Raw genomic sequence first — 24,876 nt, 5'->3', positions numbered from 1 at the left:
ATTTGGGATATATAAAAAAAAAAAGATGTTAATAATCTCTGTGATGATCATGCAAACTTCTGTTCAGATAGGCCAAACTGTTAAGGAGGAGATGTGGTGCATATATACATATATTCTATGATTGATCAATATATTTATAATCGATCTTTAAGATATTGCTTCAAAAAAATGCCAATAACCCCGAGGGGTTTCAAGATGGTTGTCAAGTGACAAGGTGCTAACATTAGCATGCTAACATTAGCTTTCTAATTGTTGATGAGATGCAGCGTGCTAAATTAGTTCTATGACACAGTAAAAAAGTTTTTTAGTTGGGTAAAATAATTCTGTTAGAGTTTTAAAGCTCAGTGTGAGACAGAGTGTTAAGCCTTCAAATGGCTCTGCTGTTTCTATAATCCAGTGTCACCTAGCTAGCTAAGCATTACAAACGCTCACACTGTACTGAGCTAACACGTATTCAGTAAATTTGATGTAATATTGTTAAAAGCGTGGTTTAGTTTTAATGAGAGTCCACTTACAGATTAAACAGGGATCACATTGGGACATTACACACAAACAAAGAGGAAAAATAAAAAAACAGTTACATTTTAATGCTCAACAGCAACTGATCCTCCTCAAGATTTATGAGCTCATACACTTTACACACACTGAGGGATAAAAAAGTGAAGCTCTAAGAAATATATTCTCTATCATATTGCATGTTTAGTTTATGTATTTGCCACAACTGCGTTCAAAAGACAGTACAGATAGTACAAATACATAAATATCATCGAGATCTTAGCAGTCAATTGAAAAGAGATGTGGGCTCCTGATATGTTGCACTGTGACTGTGGCTGTAGAATGTTTGTAGCTGTGATCTGAGAACTGTCAGCCCTATATTTATGATCGCTTCATTTCAAATAACTGCAGGTATTTCTGCAGAAAATCCACTTCAGGCATGGATGAAGTAACTCTCTTGTGATATTATTTTTTCAGACAAATATTGTTTCACACATTTTTACATTAGTTTTCCAATTCTTTGTCTAAAAAGTGTTCCTATTCTTTTTTAAACCTGTTAAAAAAGCCTAACTATAGATGTGTTGTTGTACAATCAGTGAAATCAACTGCACTTGATATCCAGCACAGAACAGACGGGAGGATGGTGACAGTAAATGTTCAGGTTTCAGTAAACTAAATCAAGAGAATATGTTCACTAATTTAATTATGTTGTGGAGAAAAAATACAAGATTAAACGTATTTGAATTAAAATGACTTTTATAATCCTCTCTAAACCTATATAAGTGGGATTTGGTGTAATCTAAATGTGAGCACAGATTGCATTCCAAATCGCACTGCCCTGTGCTTATTTTAGATATTGCATAACAATGTTTCATAACAAAAAAAAAATCTGAAAAAAGACAGGATATTCATTATGTGATAAAAAATCATTTCAGGTTCAAATCACTGAATTGAAATAATTCCAAAGGCCTGAGTTCTTTACAGTACTATCTATAATACTATCCATGACACTTAAAACTCTTTGTGCACTGTGCATGCTGTGCTTGCTGTGCTTAGTCTACGTGACAGCTTGTGTATCTGCAATCTGGTGTTTTTTTTCTCATACAAAAAATATTGTTGTAGATGCTTGATAGACTAGAAAACTACACTTAAAATAAACAAAGAAGCTTGATTTGTATGACAGCACTTCACGAATCCTGTGGTCTGTGACAAGGCAATTGAGGTTTTTTAAATTCATCCTTTATGTCTCATTGCAAAGAAAAACAAAGGCCACATATTGGGATGAAAGTGGCTACACCACACATGAACACTGAATAATCACACTTTTGACAGAATTAAAGGCTATGAAAGGTGTCATTTAAAGACATACTGAGAAATGATAGTCGCCACTTTTTTGCTTGTATTCATGAGAACAGCTACCTTGGAAGTAAAGTGTTTGTGTTTTAGCCCCCTTTAGTGTTTCTTCATGCTTCTATAAGGAAGAAGACACAAGAAAAGCAAGAAACTGAGAAGATGAACCTTTCAGGACCATGGTCAGCTCAAGCTCAGTTGAGACGTTGAATCATCACGACTGAGAGAAATGTCTGCAATTTCTGTGGAAATACACTGAAACATTTAAAAAAAAATCCATCTTAAATAATTTTATACTAGATGCAAATTCAATCAATGATATAACTATGACACATATTCTGCTGTTAATATGTTAATATGATATAAGCTGCTAACATATAGAATAAAAAATAACTATAGCAATATAAGGTGCAACAATGTATAGACACATCTGAAGAAAAAAGTATTCTTTTCGGGTGTTTTTTCCCTTTCGATTCGTTTCCTCTTTTAACGCGTGTTTTGATTGGCTCTCTCCGACCCTTGTAACCAATCAGCCTCCGCCTGCTATGGAGGAAGGAATAAATGCAAGATGGCTCCTCATATAAAAACAGTCTTCTGGGTCGTCCTCAACGTGCAACAAAATAACTCTTTAAATCTTATCAGGTTAAAATATTTATCTGCGAAGAGTTCTGAGGGGTGAACTGGGCTTTATGTTAATGGTACTTGGCGATATTTTGTGGAAGAAGACAGCAGAGAGACGACCGGGGCAACTTTGAAGACATGAATTGGTTGTGAACTCTCTCTCTTTGGTAGACAGAAGCACACTGTTGGGGCCTCGGCTAGCTAGCGGTAGCTGCTAGCTAGCTAATGACTGTCTGCTGTTATCTGTCGTACTGGAAACAGCGTAGCAAGAAAAGTTTCAAGTTGTCGGGTGCCTGTTGGATGTAGGACGCTGAAGTGCCCACAATAACTGACCATGGCTGTATCGAGGTAAGATACGTCTGTAGTAGCTCTGTTTATCTATCCCAGGGTGTTTTTTAGCTATTAGCTAGCGGGCTTGCTAATACCTGCTAGCTTTTGATTAGGAAGAGAATGGCATGGCGACGCCTGACAAACGTTAGCAAGTGTAATGTTACAGTGTGAATTGGTCGCCTCTTGTGATATCCCTCGAAGTGTTAACGTAAGTTTGGGCTCGTGTTCACTTTCAGGTGCGACATTAAAATACATCCCAGTACTCTGTAACACTCTGCTGATGCCGGCGTTAAGTACAGGTTAATTAACGTTGCTGTGGAGTTATGTCAGTAAAGCTGCTTTGCAAACAAGAGATGCCACCACTGGCTAGCCGCCTCTGCATGCACAACCAGTTAATGTCAGTGTCCGGAACAGTTGCACCTGTAAGTCAACCGTAAATACACTCAGGTGTAGTCCACCTATAGTTTGTTGGGGGATTGTTGTTATGTTGTTTCTCTGGTACTGAAGACTTCACGGCTCTTGTGTAGCTGATGGCATGTAAGTCCAGTTTTCTGATTCCAGCCCAGCAGGTTTTCCTTATAGATCAAGAAGATCCTTTATGAAACTTCTTAAGTGCTCCAGTTCATGCCTTTGCATTGTAACAAAACACAGAGATGGCAGGGATAATTTTGACTTAAGTGTGTTTCAGGGGCTAGTTTAGTTTTCATAACAGCACACTAAACAGGGGTCACATAGGAACACTGCACACAGAAGGGGGGGAAAAAAAAGGGGGGGGGGGGGGCATCCTTCTTACCTCCTCTGCCTTCAGAGTTCATTACACAGAGTGAATCATGAAAATCACACACCCACATCTGAAAGATTTTAAAAAACACAAAAGAAAAGCCCATTGCATTCCAAAGCAAATGCTGCATTGGAAAAGTTCTGAAAGTAAATGACTCCAACAATGGTTAAATATTAGAGAAGTATACTTCTCTAATATTTAACCAGTTATGTTAATATTAGAAACCTAAACAGTCACACTTCGATGATAGTTTTTTTTTTTTTTAGTCCAAATTTTAAAACTGATTTTTAGAGACGTTTGATTTCTTCCAAATATTCTTGTTGTAAACAGAATTTCTAAAATTTGTGTCGAGTCCACGTGTTGTGTGTATATTAGTGTGCGTTCATCTCTTGTCCAGATTAAGTGTTTGTAGAACCTGAAGGGATATCTGCACATCCCTAATCCACTTCACTTTATTAATAGACTGCTAATGACCTTGGTGAAAGACTGGAATCATTAGGCAGGTTGCTTGGGTGCAAAGCCAAGAAAATAAAGTAGTGACTCTTTTAATTAGTTTACATCTTTAATTATTTGCACCGTAGAGCATCAAAAACAGATGGACTGATCGTAAAATTCCAGGATGATGCAGATTTAATTAATTAATTAATTTTAAATTAACTCCAATTATATTAATGGGTAACATTGAGAGCTTCATTCTTAGGAAAAAAATGCTTTCAGTATCTTAAATCTTCATTACATCATGTTTGAACATTAAGTGATCCAACAGGTTAATGTTCTGCTGCCACTGTTAAACATTGTGTAATTTGCTGACTGGACAGTGGCTGTCAAGAAGGTCCACGCTGATGTTCTACTGACTACTTTCAACCTTGATTTGTTTTCTTTTGTGTGCTTCTTGTAACCTGTCTTTAGACTTGACCGATTATTTATCCTGCTCGACACTGGAACCACACCAGTAACCAGGAAAGCAGCAGCCCAGCAGCTTGGAGAAGTGGTTAAACTCCACCCACATGAGCTTAATAACCTCTTATCAAAGGTGTGTATTTTCATATAATTGTGATTAGCTGTGAGGGTTGTCACAGGCTATCGAGCAGAAAAAATATTTTTCTGTGTATATTCATGTGTACACACCTTCATAGCTGTAAGGTGTACATATGTGACAAATATTTTGAGAATTTCTTGCAAAAGAAGAACAATATTTTTAAGTTGTCTGTAGTAGTGCAATGCTTCTGGTGACTTGACGCCATATTTGCTTTGCATGTTTGCTGTCCAAATAGAGTTGGTTATGCAGACTGCAACTGTTTTTGTGTAGTTGCTGGTGAACTTTTTCTCAGCTTCAAGTTGGGACTTAAAGGGAAAGAAAACCCAGCAGTATCAGAATGTCGTCTTTGTTTGTTTTTTCTAAACAACCCTGTTGGCTATACCAGCCTGAGTATCCATAAGTGCTCTCACACTCAGATGTGTGGAATATTAATAATGTCTTAAGGCATCTGTGTTTCCAACCAGATTAATGAGCTGAGCTTCATTATTGTATACAGAACAATCCTATAGTCTTGAGCTTTGTGAGATTGTATGGGGTTTAACTGGGGCGCTTTTCTCTTATCACAGTTTACAATCAGGTGTATATTAAGTTGCAGTGATGAATGCTCAATTTAAACATGGGCAAATTTTCAAATAACAATGTCAGATTATGTACAAGTAATTCCTGTGCATCACAAGATCAGACTCTATATGTTTTTGTTTTTGTCAGCAGCTGTCTTAAAATATGGCTATCTTGGGTACACCTCTTTGGCTGTATCTGTTAAAACTTTCTGTTTGCAGCCAATTGTACAAAGAGTCAATGCAATCTCTTTTCTGTCATTTATAAGGTCTTGACCTATCTAAGGAGTCCCAATTGGGACACCCGTATAGCAGCAGGCCAAGCTGTAGAGGCCATTGTGAAGAATATTCCTGAATGGAAACCAGCTCCAAAGCCTAAAGAAGGTGAGCATTTGTGCCTTCTCATTAAAATATTTAAGTGATGAGTTGGAGGTATATGCATCACAATAATCATTTGTTTTTGTGAAGTGATCTATTCTTTTGGTCAAACATGCTTATGAAAAAATTCAGACCACATAGGTTTGACTTAGGTTTCATATCAGTTCATAAAGTGACTGTTTTGTGTGAAAACTTGCGTACTAATTATTAGGTGCTTAAGGGTGTAATTGAATACATACTGGTTTAACACATGATGCCCTCTGTTGTGAACTGGAAAAGATGCCTAAAGTAGGTGTCCATGCCCCAAATTGATGTCTTTTTGTCTGTTTAGTTTCACACTACTTAATATTTTTTGTAAAATAGTGAAATGTTGCATCATTGTCTTTTTGTTTTTGCGAGTTATAACCTTCTCTGTGTTATATGCTCTGTGCTAATTTACCTACAATTTGAATATTGCACCTTCCCTTTCATTTTCACTTGGCTACACCATTTGAAATGACAATTTAATATTATGAAACTTTGTGTTTGTTCTGTAAAGAGTCCTGTGAAGACCTGTCTCCAGAAGAAACATCTTGCGACCGGTTGAGTTTCTACCACTTTGACATCTCCCGCCTGCTGAAACACGGGGCATCTCTGCTGGGATCTGCTGGGGCCGAATTTGAGCTGCAGGATGACAAAACTGGTTTGTAGTGACTCTTCAAATATTATTTCAGCTGCAATAACCTCTCCCATGCACACGTCTGAACCTGCACGGCCTCTTGTCTGATTGTATGTGGCGTTTACCAAAGTGGAAGATTTTAAATCTGCATTTTCCTGCTTGTTTTTTTCCATTGAGGAAAGACATTATCTAATAAGTTTTTGATTTAAAATGAAGACCATTGTAACAGGTTGAAATGTGTTTGGACAAATGCCAGTCAAACCTGACCATTAAGACTGCTTTGTTACAAATTTGAATACAGTTTGAAAGGAGAAAGTTGTTCGTTCTTATCTTTTGGTGGTCATTTGAATTTGTAGTTCCTGTGTATGTCGTAACGCACGTAATGTCGTTTCCCTTTGGCCTCATTTGACTTCTCATTCTTGGTCCCAATATTACTGTTTACTAAATTTAACAAGTTCAGTGTGACATTCAAGACCATTCATAATGCTGTCTGTTGTTTAACGTAAATCTTTTGTTTGTTTGGGGGGTTTTTTGTCAGCTACATGCACTTTGAGCCAAAGTTTCTAAAGTTTCCAGCCAACTTCCTGTCATTTGTTCTCAGGTGAGATGGACCCCAAAGAACGTCTTGCATGCCAGAGAAAGCTTCTTCAGAAGAAGTTGGGTCTAGATATGGGTGCTGCTATTGGGATGAACACAGATGAGCTGTTCAACGACGAGGACCTGGACTATACCTGTCAACCCAATGCCCTCAGAGCACACGGAAGCAAAGCCACAGCTGGATCCAGCTCCGGAAACCACTTGGTGAGTCTCACTCGGACCTCTCGAGTCACCATATGTTAGCACACATTTTGTCTCTTTGAGTTTAATGAATTGTCAAAGGGAAGTCTTAAACATACCTGTCAGTGTAGCCAGAACTTTTTAGGCTTAAAAGATGCTATTGCAGTTTATACCTATACCTGTTGCACTGCAGTATTAAAAACTTGTCTGTGCCAGATTTGTTTTTGTTTTGTTTGTAAATGGGTCATGTAGTTTGATTTTCATGTCGTGGGCCCTTTTTGTGAAGTTCTGCACGCTTCCTGTGAGTATGCACGGCATAGCAATAGAGTAGATTCATCATCTTTTTTTATTTCTGCCTCATCAATATTTGTGGCAGCTTCCAGTTGTTGAAACTGTCACTATGGTTCTTCATTTGCTGGAACACTTGTTTGCAGAAAGTCAAGCACAGGATGAGGAAATTAAAATGGTTTGTGTGTGAATAGGCAGAGGGAATGCTGTTGTTAAGTCAAATTGTTGAATGTTGTCATTGTGTTTCTTAAATTTGTAAAGTCTTAGTTCAAACTATAGAATCAAAGACATTCCTTTGTCTCTGACCACCTGTCCAGCCAATTTGGTGCTGGGTGAGGCTGACGTGGGTTTTATTGTAGATACATTGTATCTGAAAGATCTGTTTCTTGTGTTGTACACTTCCTGCTTTTATGATCCTTTTGGTGAGCAGGAACACACACACATACACAGTGCCTTGTCTTAGCACCATTGGGGGGGTTTTACAGTGGGAGGTGCTTGTGCTGTGATGTGTATTGTAACAGTTTGTCAATAGAGAGCTGCTCTTTGAAGGATTTGGGCTAGAGACAGGTGATGAGCATTATGCTCCACCACCTGGTTCTGACCAAAGCTCTCCCTCGTTAGCGAGTTAAAGACCGGTTGAAGATGTTCTGTCTTGTCTTTCGTTCTTCATGAGGAATAAGTCTCTAAACTAGCGGGGCCTGTGGAAACAGACTCAACAGCTGTCAGCTTAGAGTTGCTGTTTATTATAATTGGAAAGTTTTCTTGAAACAGTATCCCCACTTTGAGATTCACTAGAGGAGGAATTTCTTAATTAACACCACTCTTTTGTTTTTTAGACCATTCAGGCAGCTGAATTGATCGACTCAGAGTTCCGACCAGGCATGAGCAGTCGTCAGAAAAATAAGGCTAAGAGGATGGCCAAGTTGGTAGCAAAGCAAAGATCCAGAGACATGGATCCTAATGAAAAGAGGTAGGACTATCTATATATTCTGGATTCTAATCAAAACTGTATGTTTGGAAGAGTGCATGTGTTGTATTTTACATGGGTTTTTTTTTTTTTTTTTTTTTTGTCAGCGTACTTACAGTTTTTTAAGATTCGAGAGTTATCATATCCTGTGACTTTCATTTGTCTTTAACCTTTAGTAACGACAGTTTTGAAGGTGAACCTGAGGAGAAACGAAGAAAAACCACCAACGTAGTCACTGAGCAACCAGCAACAGAGCATAAGATCCTAGTCGACAACGTTCCGGATAACTCCAGTCTATTCGAGGAGGTAAGCAATCAGAAACAAGTCGGTGAAGCTGGTATAGATGACAGTGTCAAATAGCTGATGCGTTATTGTTTTCTCCTTAGACGAACGAGTGGCCTCTGGAGAGCTTCTGTGAGGAGCTTTGCAATGACCTCTTCAATCCCTCGTGGGAGGTAAAAACACAATACTTATTTTCACTTGATAATGTAAGTTGAATGAGAGGGGGTAGAGTGGGCTCAAAGAATAACCACATGTGTTGTTTTTGTTTCTTAGGTTCGTCATGGTGCAGGCACCGGTCTTAGAGAAATCCTCAAGTCCCATGGTGCTGAGGGAGGGAAGGTGGTGGGAAGCACTGCAGAACAGGTAGGTCTCAACCACATCTTCAGGCTTTTTTTTTTTTTTTTTTTTGCTTTTTTTTTTTTAAACAGCTGAGTGAGAATCGGACATGACCCAGACTGTACTGATATTTTGATGCAGATGTTACGGCAGCATCAGGAATGGATAGAAGACGTGGTCATCCGGCTGCTGTGTGTCTTTGCTTTGGACCGCTTTGGCGATTTTGTATCTGATGAGGTAGGTTTGTTTGTTTATCAACAAATGTTTTTTGAACATATTTGTCCTAGAGTTTTTCCACTCCTTTGTACATTCCCTTACGCGCCTTACTGAAAGGTTCAGCACTCTCCATTCCAGGAATTTGCAGGCTGTGTAGGGACAATGCTAAAGGTTACTGTTTTGTTTTGTTTTTTTGGGGGGGGGGGGGTGTTTTGTTTTTTGTTTTGTTTTTTTTTTTTTAAGTGTGACACATGTATATAATAAACTTTTTTTTTTTGATTGGGTGCTACATTTCTTTATAAAATTCCTTCCAAAATCACTGTTTTCAAAGAAATTAAAGTAAATTCTCAGTAAATTATTAATTTAGCATAAACTAGATAAACTAGGACTTCACAGATGCAGGGAATTGAGGTCTGATTGTGACAGTGTGTTACCATGTTTAGCCTGTAGGAGGAAGCCAAACTTTTTACTTATGTTTGTCAGATGTGTGTCACTCAGCTCAATCTGTGTCTTTGGCTTTGATTTAACTCTTTCTATCACAATCTTGCTCTCTTCCTTTTGACAGGTAGTGGCTCCTGTTAGGGAGACGTGTGCTCAGACACTGGGTGTGGCCCTTCGCCACATGAATGAATCTGGTGTTTCGAGGACGGTAGATGTCCTACTGAAGCTGCTGAAAGAGGACCAGTGGGAGGTGCGTCATGGAGGCCTGCTGGGAATCAAGTATACCTTGGCTGTTCGTCAGGTACACCATCTCTATCACTGTGCATATGATGAGTTTTGAATAAGAATAGCAAGATTCGACATTGTATTTGATTCGAGTAGCGTGTGGCCATGAATGTGAATTGTGGGGAACAGGAGGTGTTATACTTGGACAAAAAGCTTTTTTCAGACTGGACGCATATGTTCTCGTTGTTATCTCGCTTTCTGATGCTGTATACACACATGCTGATTTTCATCTTCTCTTTTGTGTCAAAGGACTTGATTGCTGTTTTACTTCCCCGTGTGCTCCCTGCAATCACAGACGGCCTACAGGACTTGGATGACGATGTCAGGGCCGTGGCAGCTGCAGCCCTCATCCCTGTGGTCAGGGGCTTGGTGCAGCTACTGCCCAATAAGGTGTGAAACAAAACCAGTTTCAATTTCTGTGGTGAAATGTGCATTCTGTTAGTAGTTAAACTTTCTGCTGTCCTTGTTGCTTATTAATTTAGTCTGAAAACTTAATGTCTCTCAGGTACCCTTCATAGTGAACACACTATGGGATGCACTTTTAGACCTGGACGATCTGACTGCTTCCACCAATAGTATTATGACTTTGCTGTCCTCGCTGCTAACCTATCCACAGGTTCGACAATGCAGGTCAGTTTCAAGCTTATGCAAAAAAGAGACTAATAAAGTAATATATCAAAAAATACTGTTGATTTATTGAATAATAGGAGACTCACAATACCAGAAATTGGTTCCAGCGATTCCATATTTCAAACCTTGACTCCAAACCATACACAGCTTTTGCAGGGTGTCTTCATAAGAGCATTAAGTGCTGTCATAGAATTTTGTCAGTGACCTGACATTAACTGACATTATTAGTAACTTGGGGTGAAAGCCAACTCACAACAGTACTTTGTGTTAAACACTTTTTAAATGACCTAATTTTCCATAAAAGGGCACAAACAGACAATACACCCCACAGAACCACAAGCACAAAATTAGACGAGCGCCAACTCTTTAGCTATGACCCTTTTTTTTTTTTTCTCATCCCAGCATGCAGCAGTCACTAACTGTTCTGGTTCCTCGGGTATGGCCATTCTTGAGACACACTATATCATCAGTAAGACGAGCAGCACTGGAAACGCTGTACACACTACTGTCTAAAGCTGACCAGGTAAAGATCTAACAATAATAATCGGATAGTACATCTACATGTATTTACAAAAATATGAGCAAAATATTTCTTTTGTTTTGTTTTTTTAGCTCTTAATCCAGCTTTAAACTGAATTGCATCCCTAATAATAAGGTGGCGTTTTTGTGGTTTTGCTGTTCCAGAGCTGTGCAGCGTGGATAAATCCCATCCTACAAGACATGCTGCGGCATATCTTCCAGTCTTGCATACTAGAGAGCAATGAGGAAATCCTTGAACTGATCCTAAAGGTTTGTTACATGACTCACCTAACTACTTTGGGTTAAATGACAAACTCTGTCCAACTTTGGTTATAAAACACAGCTGGAACGATACAGACGATGCTGTATTGTCGATTTTTAATGTAAATGTTAAATTTTTTTTTTTTTTTTTATACTTGGATAGCACATATGGGAGACTTTGATTTTTTTGCATTGTTAATCTGCGTCTTTTATGTGCAGGTGTGGATGGAGCTGCTGTCTCAGGCCCCCCAACAGTATGTGGTAGCAGCCAGCTGTCCATGGATGGGTGCCTGGCTCTGTCTCATGATGCAAGCTTCCCACATTCCAATAGACCTGAACATGCTGCTGGAAGTAAAAGCCCGCTCCAAGGTTGTATACTTTATCTTTATACACATAAAAACTTTTATTTTCAGCGTATCTTTTGTTTTAGAAGTAGGAAGGAGCAATTTTACAGTGACAGGAATTAATATGATACATTTAAACAAAAGGTCAGCATGACATAATTTGGAATGATTCAGTGTTTCCACTTCTATTTTTATCAATGGGTTCATGCAAATAATGCAGATTCCCTATCACACAAGTCAGTGCACCTTGCTGTGGTTGCTAGGTTACAGACTGGCAGACAATAAGAGTCTTACAGCCATGTTCTGCATTTTTGAGCCAGTGGAGCTTAAACCTTAACCGTCTGGAGGAGGAAATAAGAGACAGGGGATGCACTGGCACACAGAAGCGTGCACCCACCCACCAAGTGGCTTAAATGCCGGTTTAACGAGGTGTGGCGGAACTGAGGAACAATAAAAAGAACTTGGGATGGACAGGTTTGCTTTGCATGTAATGAACTAATAGTGTTAAAAGAAGGGAAGCGGACAAATGTCTACAGAAGGTGTCTTTCCACTCTTAAAACCACGTCAAACATGTAGATTTGGCATCTTCTGAAATAAAACAAACTTTAACTAATATCATGTTGTTCAAACAGGATAAATGTGGCACAAAGGGACGTCAAGCAAGCAGTCAGGTGAAGGAAACTGTTCAGGAATATATAGCGGGTGCAGAGACGGTGACAGATGACCCAGTTACGAGGGACTATGTAGTAGTTCGTGCTCGACTTATGGCTGCCAAGTAAGTTTTCATAGTTATAATGGGAAGAAAACTCTTTAACTTAATGATCTTTAACTCTCAAGAAATAACTGGAATTGCTGACTAAGTGATCGAGGTTGCGTTTGCACTGACTGCTCTCTTTGTACCTGTGTAATCCAGATTGCTGGGGGCTTTGTGTCGGTGTATTTGTGACCCTCAACTCAATGCTGCATCCCAGGAGATCAGACCAGCAGAATCTTTGGCTCAGCTATTGCTCTTCCATCTCAACTCCAAGTCTGCCCTGCAGCGAATCGCAGTGGCATTAGTGCTTTGTGACTGGGCTGCACTGCAGAAGGTAAAATTCAGTTGTTGAGATTTTTTTTTTTTTTTTTTTTTTTTTTTTTGTTAAATAAGATTAAGATTTATTGACTTGGCAGCAAAGCAGAATCGGGCTTTCAGAAGCTGAAAGGTTTTCTCTCGTATCTTTTCAGGATTGTCAGTCGGTGTCATCCACCGTGCTGCCTCGTCTTCTGGCCATTCTGTCTGAGCAGCTGTATTATGATGAGATCGCCATCCCCTTCACACGCATGCAGAATGAGTGCAAGCAGCTGATTGCACTGCTTGCTGATGCCAACATAGACCTCAAGGACCGCCTCAATTGTAACGTTTTCACCATTGATCAAGCCAGTGAGCTGGTAAGTCAATACACACACATGTGCACTGATAAACCTTTGACACACGATTATCAGATTGGTGAAGCACCGTGATCTTTATTAGCATTTTGCAGCATGTTTGTCATCTAGGTATGGTGTCTCAACAAAACCATGAATGATTTTTGATCAAAAACTGTAACAATTCTTGGCTTCGAAGTAGAGCTGGGCGATAGAACGATAACGATATGTATCGCGATATAACTTTTACTCGATAGAGAAATTAAGCTATCGCGATAGACCTCGCCGCTCTTGTCCTCAAAAAAAAAAAAAAAAAAAAAGGTCAGCCAATCCAAATTAAGTAGCGCAGAGCCGCAGCGTCACGGCCGCAGCGTCACGTCGCGTGACTTGTTACGTACAGCACAAGTGCCAAGCCGCACGTGTGTTTGTTTGGGAAGCAGCCAGCGGGTAATGGAGCCAGCGCGTAATGGAGGAAATGAGTGTGCCGACTAGAAAAATCAACCGAGCGTGACCGAAGAGAAAACAGATGATGGTTCCAACGCCGGAGAGATTGTCAAACGGAAGAGCCATAGAAGTTCCGTAGTTTGAAGGTATTTCGGCTATTTCAAGTCTGACAAAAAACAGAGTAGCGTGCACTGTAAATTGTGCCGAAAGCAAGTCTGGAAATACAATAAACTGGTGCATGCGTCACACTGTGCGCCACGTTATTGTTTCGGTGAAATGAATTTCTACAATACTGTTAATTCTACTCTCTGCAGTGTTTAAATGCTTACATATACACACAGTTACTGTCCCTCCACACTTACGACTCGGTTCTGCTTCTATGCCCCAGCTTTGTTTACTTTTTCCCACCGAGGCTTCTAGACTTCTGATTGGCCAACATTTAGGCACGGTTAGGAATCTAGCGCCACCTGCTGCTTTGGCATGTTCATAGCAGCGTTTTCCTTCATTTCTGCCTTTATGTGTGGACGGGATTATTTTTTAAAACGAAAACGGAAAATCTCCGTTTTCAAAAATACCCGTGTACGTGTGGACGTAGCCTCAGTCTCTGACTGGAAGCGCTAATTCGTCATTCGGCTTTTGTCAGACTAAAGTAACTGTTAAAACTGTTTGAAAAGCTCAGCTATACAACAAGGAGAGATTGAGAATTTCCTTTTAGTTCTCAGTTTATTTGATATTGACAAAAGTTAGTCAGTTTTGTCTGTTCTTCTGTAAAACAAACTAAGATTTATTTTTAGAATTAATATTTTGTTTCTAAGTGGAATTGACAATTTAGTCTGTTTTGTTTGTTCTATTTTGAAACTTAAACGCTTTAGCGGCTGCCTTTTGTGTAGTTTGCAATATTTGCCTTTATTTATCTGAAAAAGTCTCATGTTCCTTAAGTACATCTACCCTGTTGAACTTATTATGGGAAATAAATATTTAAATCAAAACAAGCTGCTGATTATTTCACATTTTACTTGTGAGCAACGGCACATTTAAATCTTACAAATATAGTTATTTGGCTTATATCGTGATAGATATCGTTATCGCCTGAAATGAAAAAAACATATCGTGATATGAAAAAATCTCATATCGCCCAGCTCTACTTCGAAGGTTAATGGATATTGCACTCTGTAACACATCAGACTCTTTTTCAATCACACCCTTTATCCCCCTCCTGCTTGTTCCCTAGGTAACCACCATCTTTGCAGAGTCAACAGCCGGGTTTAATGTAAAGTCCAAACAGTGGCCAGCCCTGGACAGCAAACGGCAGCAGGCTCAAGCGACTGTGATGGAGACCAGCACAGAATGGCAGCAGCTGCATCTGCGTGTGCACATGATCGCAGCCTGTGCCGTGATTAACCTGCAGGTGCTCCCCGACAAACTGAACCCACTCGTCAGGCCTCTGATGGAGGCCATCAAGAGGGAGGAGAACACCCTGATCCAAGGTTATGCTGCCTCTTTTATAGCCAAGCTGCTTCAACAGTGTGCCGGACGCTCGCCGTGCCCCAACCCTAAGATCATCAAAAACCTCTGTGCCTCAGCCTGTGTGGACTCTGCAACCACGCCCTCATCTGCTTGCCCCGTACCTCCGACACAGGAAAATGCCAAAGGTGAGACCTTTTGAAGCTTGGCTCTATTTTCAGTCTGTCAGCTACAAACAGGATTTTAAATTTGGGGTTTCAGTGATGTTTTAAAAGGTTTGACTCGTGAATATAAAAATCATGTGTTAACACTGATGGTTTTCTTAATTGTCATGCTTTCAGGGGGTGGCTTGGAGAAAGACGGCATGCATCACATGGTCAATAAATCTCGAGGTATCATCACTCTGTATCGCCACCAAAGAGCTGCGTTTGCCATCACCAGTAAGAGGGGTCCAGCTCCTAAAGCGCCAAAAAACCCAACCACAGAGCTTCCTCCTGGCAGCACCATCAGCTCAGAGAATGATGAGGTACAGAAGAACTAAAGTACATTTTCAACACATTGAGCTTAAAACCAACAACGCCATGTTGTCTTTACTGTTCTTGGTCTTTTTTTCTTTCATTTCAGAGCAGGAAGCCATTTCTTATTCAGAGACGAGGTGCAGAGTTCGCCCTAACAACTATTGCACGGCACTTTGGTGCAGACCTCACAAAGTCTCTGCCATACCTTTGGGAGAATACGGTGGGACCACTGACGTCAGTGGCAACAGAAAATCAGTGCATTGGTATGTTGATTATGTTGATCAGATTTTGATCTTTGATAGACACTGGTGAAAATATCGTCACCTTGATTTTCACCAATATAGATCTGTAACTGTCACTTAGGAACATAAACTGTGCTATTTTAGATTTAATTGTAGATATCTTAGAAACGAAAAGCTGTATAGAGTCTCACGATTCAGTGATCAGTGGAATGAAAGGCCTCCTTTCACCGAACCGATTCTCTATATCCTTCCGTGTTTTCACATCGTTAAGATGTACAGAGTTGTTACTCTGAATCATTGTGTTTCATGTGTTGTAGATAGGCAGGCCCAGCTGGAGAGGGGCGACGCTGCAGCTCAGGAATTGGTCAACTCTCTACAAGTACTGGAAGTCATGGCAGGAGCCATGGCTGCCGAACTCAAGCCTTTGGTAAGTTTGATCCATTTTGACTGATTTACTTTGATCATTTTTTATGATTATCATGGATTTGGAATCCGTGACATTTTATGGAGATTGTTGGACTTTTTTTTTTTTTTTTCCTTTTCCTGCAGTTATTGGAACACCTGCCCCATTTGTTCACCTGCCTCCAGCACCCATACACAGCAGTACGTCACATGGCAGCACGCTGTGTTGGTGTGCTTAGCAAGATAGCCACACTGGAGACCATGAACAGTTTCCTTGAGTGTGTATTACCCTGGTTAGCTGCTATTGATGACTGCACCAAACAAGAAGGCGCCATCGAGGCTTTAGCCTGTATCCTTCAGTGACATTACCTTTCAGTTTTTTTACCTTTCTGATATAAGAGCACTCCAGAACTGATTTATTTGTGCCTTTATTTAGTGTATTCCTGTGCTGTATTTTACTGTCCTTGACCAAGACTCCTGCAGGTGTCATGGAGCAGCTGGATGTGGACATTGTGCCCTACATCGTGCTGCTGGTAGTACCAGTGCTAGGCCGCATGAGCGACCCCAGCGACAGCATTCGTTTCATGGCCACACAGTGCTTTGCTACACTCATCCGCCTGCTGCCACTAGAGGTACGAGCACCCAGACAGCAGGCTAAAGTGCAGTTTTAATAATTATTTAATGTTTACATCAGGGATGTCAAACTCCTTTTACACTGTGACCTACATACAGGGTATAGAAGTTTAAGTACAAACTTGATCCCTGGGGTAGCTGTATATTAGAAAAAGAAGTACAATTGCCTCAAGATTTCTGCTGAGAAATAGTACTTTAGTAAATCTGTCGCCATGAATCCTGATCAGTAAGAAAGCTGTAAAACTTGTGAAAGTCCAGAATTTATACCTACCTTTACATTTTCCACAGCTGTACAGTGGACAGGATTGGAGTCTTTGCTGGGCAAATTTTGGCCCCGAGCCTTATGTTTGACACCTCTGGTTTGGACTGTATGTATTTTCCTCTTTTCTACCAGGCGGGTATACCAGACCCTCCTGCCATGTCTGCTGACCTGATCCGGCAGAAAGCTAGAGAACGTCACTTCCTGGAGCAGCTGCTAGATGGCAGAAAGTTGGAGAACTACAAAATCCCGGTGCCCATTAAAGCAGAGCTCCGGAAGTACCAGCAGGTTTGTGTCACGTTTAAGGATGCCCACCCTGTGGATATTTTGACACACAAACAACTTCTGGAACATTTTAGTGCTTGAGCTGTCTCATCACCTCCAGTGTGACCGTATTTCTGCCACATTAAAGACTGAGGTTCCCTTAAATGCAGAAGGCTGGCAACATAGATAGAGATGCTGACAACAAATGGTTTACTTTACAGTAAATTTTAAAGCAGTCAAATGGAGGTTAAGTAAATGTGCTGGCTCTTCTTTGAACTGGCTTCTAGCAGCTCTACTGAGAACAAATCTATCTCTGTAATACAGAAGTGAAGACATCCTGTTTGAAATGTTGCTGAAATCGCTGCCACATCCTCAGCATCACTAATGTAACTGACTCATAGGCACTGAAACTGATGGGTGTCATTGAAGAGATTGTTTTGATGACTTTTGTCTAATCATTAGTATGATTAACCAGTGAAACCTTGATATTCAGTGTTGTGGTATTTGAGCGTTGGTGTGTTTAATCTTGCAGGATGGAGTGAACTGGTTAGCATTCCTGAACAAATACAAGCTGCATGGGATCCTGTGTGACGACATGGGTCTCGGCAAGACGCTGCAGTCCATCTGCATTCTGGCAGGCGATCACTACCTCAGGTACTAACAGCACTGTTACAGAGATGGAGTACGTGCTCAAATATATTATCTGTTTAAACAGTGCTATGCTACTCTATGCAGTCATTGTCAGAGGCTTAATAAGTGTGAGTTGTTTTACGCCCATTTTTAATGTGGTTTAAATGCAGACAAAACACGAGTAACCTCCACGAGAATAATTTTTATAGGTATTACTCGTCCACATGCCTTATTGCCCTATAAAAGACAGAATATGGTTTGACAGCTTGAATACCAGCGGTGGTCTGTCCAGGCTCGGTGCATTCTTAAAGCTGCCTTTGATCTTTGACCTTTAAAACTCTGATCCAGTCTCATGTTTGAAGCGCTGTGTTAGAAATTGTGACTCTGTGTGTGTGTGTGTGTGCGCGCGCGCTTCAGGGCACAGGAATATGCCAAGACTAAAGCAGCAGACTGCAGCCCCCTGCCCTCTCTGGTGGTGTGTCCTCCCACGCTGACTGGCCACTGGGTGGACGAAGTGGGCAAGTTCTGCGCCAAAGAGTACCTCAACCCGCTGCACTACACTGGGCCTCCTACAGAGCGGATGCGGTAAGGATTAGTCAGAGATGACTGCAGGAGAATGATTCATGCTCTCATTTTTTTTTGTAAAATTGAATAAGTGAGGAAGAACAGTTTGTGTGTGGGTAGAGATAAATGCATTTATTTGAAGCTAAGTAAACATGTACTTCTTTTCAGGCTGCAACACCAAGTGAAAAAACACAATCTTGTTGTAGCCTCTTACGATGTTGTCCGAAATGACATAGATTTTTTTAGGTGAGTGCTACTCCAAAGGTTTTTTGTTTTTTGTTTGTTTTTCTGTTTGTTTTGTTTGTTTGTTTTTCTGTTTGTTTTTGTGTTTTCTGTTCTGCATTTTAAAGTGATTTTATTTCTTTTTACTTTTCTAGAAATATAAAATTTAATTACTGTATCCTCGATGAGGGTCATGTGATCAAGAATGGGAAAACCAAACTGTCCAAAGCCATAAAACAATTGGCTGCCAACTTCCGAGTCATTTTGTCAGGAACGCCCATTCAGGTGAGGCTTCCTTTGTGATCTGAAAAGGAAATGGAGATTTCCATTCTTTCCATGTTTTCTGCAGCTCAGAGTGGAATAATGTTTAATGCTCTAACTTCAGAATAATGTCTTGGAGCTCTGGTCGTTGTTCGACTTCCTAATGCCGGGCTTCCTCGGAACAGAAAGGCAGTTTGCTGCACGCTACGGTAAACCAATCCTAGCCAGCCGAGACGCCAAAAGCTCATCGAGGGAGCAGGAGGCAGGTATGTGAACCCCCTAGTTTTTGTTTGTTTTTTCAGATATTAGATTTTCTCTCATTCTATCTGGTTACTCTTACTGAATGTGGCCTACCATTAATGTTGCCTTCTCCATGTAGGAGTCCTGGCAATGGAGGCCCTGCATCGACAGGTACTACCCTTCCTTCTGAGGAGGATGAAGGAGGATGTCCTCCAGGATCTTCCTCCTAAAATAATTCAGGACTATTACTGCAACCTGAGCCCTCTACAGGTATTGACCCATAATGACCTTGGAGACATTCCACATTAGTATGATGAACAGTAGTTGGAATGTGTGTTTGCAAAGTCTTGGTTGGAATCCATGCTGGTAAAACTTGTTAGTGGCACAGTTTTATTGATTTTGGCTTCGTCACTGCCTGCAGGTTCAGCTGTATGAAGACTTTGCAAAGTCTAGAGCCAAGGCCAGTGTGGATGACAGCATCTCTGTAGCTTCTACAGAGGAGGAGGAAAAGCCCAAGCTGAAGGCCACAGGCCATGTCTTCCAGGTATGTGTGGTTTGATAAATGTGGTCTTTGCGGTTCATATGTGAAGAAAGTTTGTCCTGACCATAATGTGTAGCTTTGAATTGTTCCTTTCTGGTAAATGGAAAAGCAAATGTTTCTTAAATATTTATGCAGTAGAATATGGTGCCTGCATACCCCCCACATATTTTCCACACCATGGCAGAATATAAGACGGACAAAACAGTGGCCTGCTCATGAAAACTGTAGGCTTATAATCTCTCTTTTGCCTTTTACCCTTAAAATTTGACATTTGGAGATTTGACTCGTCAGTGAGGAAATTCTTGCTTGTCAGTGTCACACGGTTTCCTCATTTGTCCTCCTGATGACTGACATCTTAAAATCTGTATCAATGTTTTTTATTATTTGCATCTTATAAAACCTTACGTGAGTTTTTAACAGTCTTTCCTTTGCTGATGGTTCGCCGTGTTAATAGTTGGGTTTATGTCTTCATTCTTTAAGGCGCTGCAGTACCTGCGGAAGCTGTGTAACCACCCCAGCTTGGTCTTGACCCCTCAGCATCCAGAGTACAAACGCATCACTGAGCAGCTGGCAGGACAGAACTCAAGCTTGCGAGACATTCAGCACGCGCCAAAACTATCTGCTCTCAAACAGGTGAGATATCACTCTTCAGGTCATCTTTCTCACATCTTCCGTGGACCAAGTGTTTGATCCTGATAACTTTTTGATTTTACACAAAGATATGTAGGAAGAAGAGATTCTATAAGGATGTTTGTTGTATTCAGTTATCCAACCGTTCACTTGTATCTGATTTCAAAGATGCCCCATGCCTTCAGTCTAACACGTTTCTGCTCTCAGCTGCTGTTGGACTGCGGACTTGGTGGTGGTGGAGGATCAGAGGGGGCCACTGAGGCAGTGGTGGCCCAACATCGTGTGCTAATCTTCTGTCAGCTGAAGAGTATGCTGGATATCGTTGAACATGACCTGCTGAAACCCAGACTGCCCACCGTCACATACCTGAGGCTGGATGGCAGCGTGCAGGCCGGCCAACGTCACTCTATAGTTTCCAGGTTAGCTCATCTGTACAGTTGCTCGCTGTCAAACACAGAAGTCTGCTCAATGCGAGTTTGCTAAATGAATGCAAGACTAGGATTTCTTCTTTCTGTGCCTCAGGTTTAACAATGACCCATCAATAGATGTGCTGTTGCTGACCACCCATGTTGGTGGTCTGGGTTTGAACCTGACTGGTGCAGATACCGTGGTGTTTGTGGAGCATGACTGGAACCCAATGAGGGACCTGCAGGCCATGGACCGTGCCCATAGGATAGGACAGGTACTGTTGTTGAACACACTTGCTCAGCAGAATATCAGTGTGTAGACAGATTTAGGCAGTCCAGGTTGTTTTGATGACTCTTAACCTTCCTCTGACACTGAAATTGCACAATCAAATCCCGCGTAAAGAATTGACTTTCTTTTAGTTTCACATTGGATCAGCCTTGGATTGTATCAAGAGGCTGCTGCTGTCTAAAGCTAGTGATGCAAAGAGAAGCAGTTGAAATTAGATTGGCATGAAAGCATTTAGTACGTTCCATTTGTCTTTTGCAGAAACGGGTGGTGAACGTGTACAGGCTGATCACACGAGGTACGCTGGAGGAGAAGATCATGGGACTGCAGAAGTTCAAGATGAGCATCGCTAACACTGTTATAAGCCAAGAGAACGCCAGCCTGCAGAGCATGGGCACAGACCAGCTCCTCAACCTCTTCACACTCGACAAGGTGAGAGCAGCTCTGTCCTCTAGTGTTTGTACTATTGTTACTGATTTCTAATAACAGTCAAATTTTTATGTTCTCCACTAACACATGCACGCATCTTTCCCCTGTGCATGCATTTGTCTGTAAATGTGTTTCAGGAGGATAAAGGTGAGAAGGGCGAGCAGTCATCAACCTCAGGAAAGACTTCCATGAAGTCAGTGCTGGACAGCTTGGGAGAGCTGTGGGACCAGCAGCAGTATGATTCAGAGTACAACCTGGACAGCTTCATGCACTCTCTGCAGTAGCACTGTGTGCAAGTCCACCCAGCATCCATCAGGCATCTCGCCCTCTGGCCGAGCAGGACCCGGTCAGAGCGCGAGGAGACCCCTATTGCTGCAGCCACATGCCTAACACCGCCACCTTAAATAGAGTAACGTTAAGGAGTCCCTGAAGGATAATACTCTCAGTACATTTCCCACTGCGATTACTTACCCACAGCCAAAGACCTGAATCGTTGTCGTTCTACAGTCGATAGGTATGCAGCAACATCACTCAAACTTATTCTCATGAGGTAAGTTACCCAGGTCCTTTGCAAACCTGAGAGAATAAAACCATGTGATGATGTAACAACTGTGAAAGACGTCGTCTACAGTAGCGGAACGTTTTCCACTCTTTCAAGTGCACAGTGTTTCATAAGTAAAGTTATCATTTATAGTTACAGCAGCAGGCGCTACTTTTACAGCCTTCTACCCTCTGCTCATATCACATTGCCAGAGTAAACAGTGTTAACTGCTTCAGATGTTACTACCTAGATGCACCTTCCTCATGTGCGCCCTCTTCTACTACCGCCGCCACCTCTCACAAAGTCTTAAAACACCGTTATACCCACCTCTCTGCCTGATGGATACAAACATGTTTTTGTATGAGAAAAGGAAACAGGGAGAGAGTAACAAGAAGCCACAGGATGCCGTCACACAGTGCTGGCTTTTTATAGCACAACGCTGAGCTCAGGAGCGGGTTGTGCTATGTCAAGACGACTCCCGTTCTTCAGACCATGCCCTGGAAGAGTCTGTTCACAAAAAATGTGGTCATCAGGAGGCCCTGTTTGAGAAACTATATTCTGTGTCCACCTTCTCCACATGTACTGTAAAGAGACTGACCCGGGAAAGCACTGCGCGTCAAAGCAAGTTTACAGAGATGGAACTGAGGAGGCCAAGCTGTGGCTGGTACCTGAAACTTGTCATAAGTATTTTTAAAAAATGAATAGACTTGTACATAATTGTCTAATTGCTGCTTTTTGTTTATGATCTTGGGATTGTAATAAATTCTACAAACCTTTGAGTCATGTATTTTTCTTTGGACATCAATGGCCAGTAGATGGTGTGGTTGTACATCCAGGGAAAATAAAAACTAGAAGTGAATACATGTAACACATTTCCACATTGGTCTAATTTGAACCTAGGTAAATGCAAAATTTACCACTCCACAGGAAAGCATGGTTCAAATGGATCGGTGGGTAAATTTAATTTGTCTGATGCTAATTTGTAACTTTCTAAAGACAGCTTGTACAAAAAGTGCTCAGAAAAGTGGGAATTTTATCAGAGGAAGGAGATTGTGCTATGTTTTGTTTCTTTTAAGCTAACGTTACAGTGTGTTTTTCATTCTCACAGCTTGACCTTTACATTTTCCAGTGTAATTTGTAAGTGGCCCAAGAGCACAGACCTTTAAATGTTACTGCGGGGGCCAAAGAGCGTAATGAAAGTTAGTATTGACAGATTTTTATTTTTCATGTTTGGGGGGGTTGCAGCAACAAACTCAGAAGCGGTAGTAAGCAGTAGCAGCATTAGAGCTCCATGTTTTTGAGTCACAGTCATACTGCAAATAATCAAGACAACAGAGGTCCAAGTCAATAATCATCAAATCCTCACAGAGGTGGAACCAGTGCTCCAGTCGGGTAATAAAAACTTTAAAACTAAAAGTCATTAAAAGCAGTGGGATGTTTTTTGTGGGGGAAAGGAGCATATTCCTTCATGTGATAAGATCACAACATGAGACCTCCAGTGTTCGTCTACCCAGGGAGCGCCCATGAAACAGCAGGGACAATGCGGTACGCTATCCAGATCGACATGAAACGCGTATCCGTAGACAGGAATGTAGATGGTAGATGTATAGATATAAAATGGTTGGCATCATCAGAATCATGATCTTTTTCATTTGTACGCACACTTGATTAAACAGATATAAAATGTTGTCATTAGGGTTTTTTTTTTTTTTTAGTGCCAAAGAAACTGGCAGGGGGGGCAGTTAACTTAGAGGGGTTGTGAAAAGCATTAGTATAAACTGGTTTAAAAAAAAAAGGCCAACCAGACCAATACAGACATTTCTCCAACCTTTCTCCTCCCAAAACATCCAAACAAACTCAGCATTAGCTCAGAGTAGGTTCATTAATCATAGTGACCTGATTGTTTGATTATTATTGTTACTATTATTTGATTCTGCTTTGGCTCATATTGCTGCCAGTGGACACCTAAGCATGCTGTGAAGACAAAGCTTTGACTGACACTGCAGACTGCACCTACTTTGGGATCACCCTATCCTGATAAACCTATTCACCCAGACAGCGGATGAAAAGGGTGGATGTTTTGTTGCAGGAACGTGGGGAAGGACAAAGACCAGCAGGCCTTCCTTTAACTGCAAGCAGTAGCAGCAGCTGAAAAGGCATTCTAGCATCACATGGGCCTGTGAGCCATTCATATACATATTCATATGGTTCAAGCAGCCCTTCCACCTAAAACAAAGTTACACCTTTTCAGACCAGGAGACTGGGTGCTTATCGGAGATCTCCAGAGAACCAGCTGGAATGAGAAATGGTGGAATGGCCCATTTCAGGTACTGCTGACAATCCAGACAGGAGTCAAAGTTGAAGGCTGTGCCACTTGGGTCCCTGTCAGCCATTGCAAGAGGATTACAGAACCACAGTAATAACCCAAAGGGTTAAAAAAAATTCCATATTGACGATGAAGAAGACAACAAGGGTGTACAATGTGCTCTCCCCTTTCAACCTACAGCTATGCTGGAACGAAAGAGTGAGGGGTGAAAGAGCGCCCTCCTCCAACAAGAGGATTTCTTATTACTGCTATATTTTGCATACAAATTTTATACTACAAGAGTGATTAGAAATAATTAAAAGGGTGGAAATATAGTAGAAAAATGTGTGTTTCACCTTATTAAACCTCAGTGTACTGTTGTTATTTAGCTGTAATAAACTAATTATAAACTGTGTTTATAATGATAAACACAAAGATTGTACCTACACTATAAAGGAGCCGTTATTATTTTGCCTGTTTGTCATTGCTGGTATGAACCCTGCTCTGGCTGGATTGATCCCTTTCAATAAATCTCAATAACTTTCTTTCAATACAGTATATCTCAGAAAATCAGTTTGGTTTTGATGCTCAATTTATTTTTCCACAACAGGAAACTGTTTGTGTTCTACACTTGA

The 24,876-nt window shown here is 41.0% G+C and overlaps 1 protein-coding gene across 1 annotated transcript; it reads left to right on the top strand.

Moving 5' to 3' along the window:
* The first annotated feature begins 2,406 nt into the window (after positions 1-2,406).
* On the top strand, positions 2,407-22,715 carry btaf1 (BTAF1 RNA polymerase II, B-TFIID transcription factor-associated). Its single transcript, XM_085478338.1, has 38 exons — positions 2,407-2,814; positions 4,487-4,610; positions 5,443-5,557; positions 6,090-6,233; positions 6,811-7,010; positions 8,111-8,244; positions 8,418-8,547; positions 8,628-8,696; positions 8,797-8,886; positions 9,001-9,100; positions 9,645-9,817; positions 10,051-10,191; positions 10,307-10,431; positions 10,834-10,954; positions 11,116-11,220; positions 11,431-11,580; positions 12,188-12,330; positions 12,469-12,643; positions 12,780-12,983; positions 14,635-15,055; positions 15,209-15,393; positions 15,492-15,648; positions 15,945-16,054; positions 16,177-16,378; positions 16,513-16,661; positions 17,057-17,209; positions 17,718-17,839; positions 18,233-18,400; positions 18,548-18,625; positions 18,757-18,886; positions 18,987-19,128; positions 19,242-19,372; positions 19,524-19,646; positions 20,124-20,276; positions 20,481-20,692; positions 20,796-20,955; positions 21,228-21,398; positions 21,533-22,715. Exons 1-38 carry the CDS (start codon positions 2,801-2,803, stop codon positions 21,677-21,679), a joined length of 5,571 nt encoding a protein of 1,856 aa, XP_085334464.1. The 5' UTR covers positions 2,407-2,800; the 3' UTR covers positions 21,680-22,715.
* Positions 22,716-24,876: the final 2,161 nt, after the last annotated feature.

This window comes from Copadichromis virginalis, linkage group LG13 (genome assembly GCF_057382275.1).
Source record: "Copadichromis virginalis isolate Kocher_CV1m ecotype Utaka linkage group LG13, C_Virginalis_male_GT1.1, whole genome shotgun sequence".
Lineage (NCBI taxonomy): Eukaryota > Metazoa > Chordata > Actinopteri > Cichliformes > Cichlidae > Copadichromis > Copadichromis virginalis.
This window is presented reverse-complemented; position numbering and strand designations above follow the sequence as displayed.

What these genes read in the sequence shown, in the direction of transcription:
- btaf1 (XM_085478338.1), top strand. An exon ending in TGCAGCTACTGCCCAATAAG is followed by an intron (nt 10,192 to 10,306) that starts GTGTGAAACAAA and finishes AATGTCTCTCAG; the next exon opens with GTACCCTTCATAGTGAACAC. An exon ending in GTGCCCATAGGATAGGACAG is followed by an intron (nt 20,956 to 21,227) that starts GTACTGTTGTTG and finishes TGTCTTTTGCAG; the next exon opens with AAACGGGTGGTGAACGTGTA.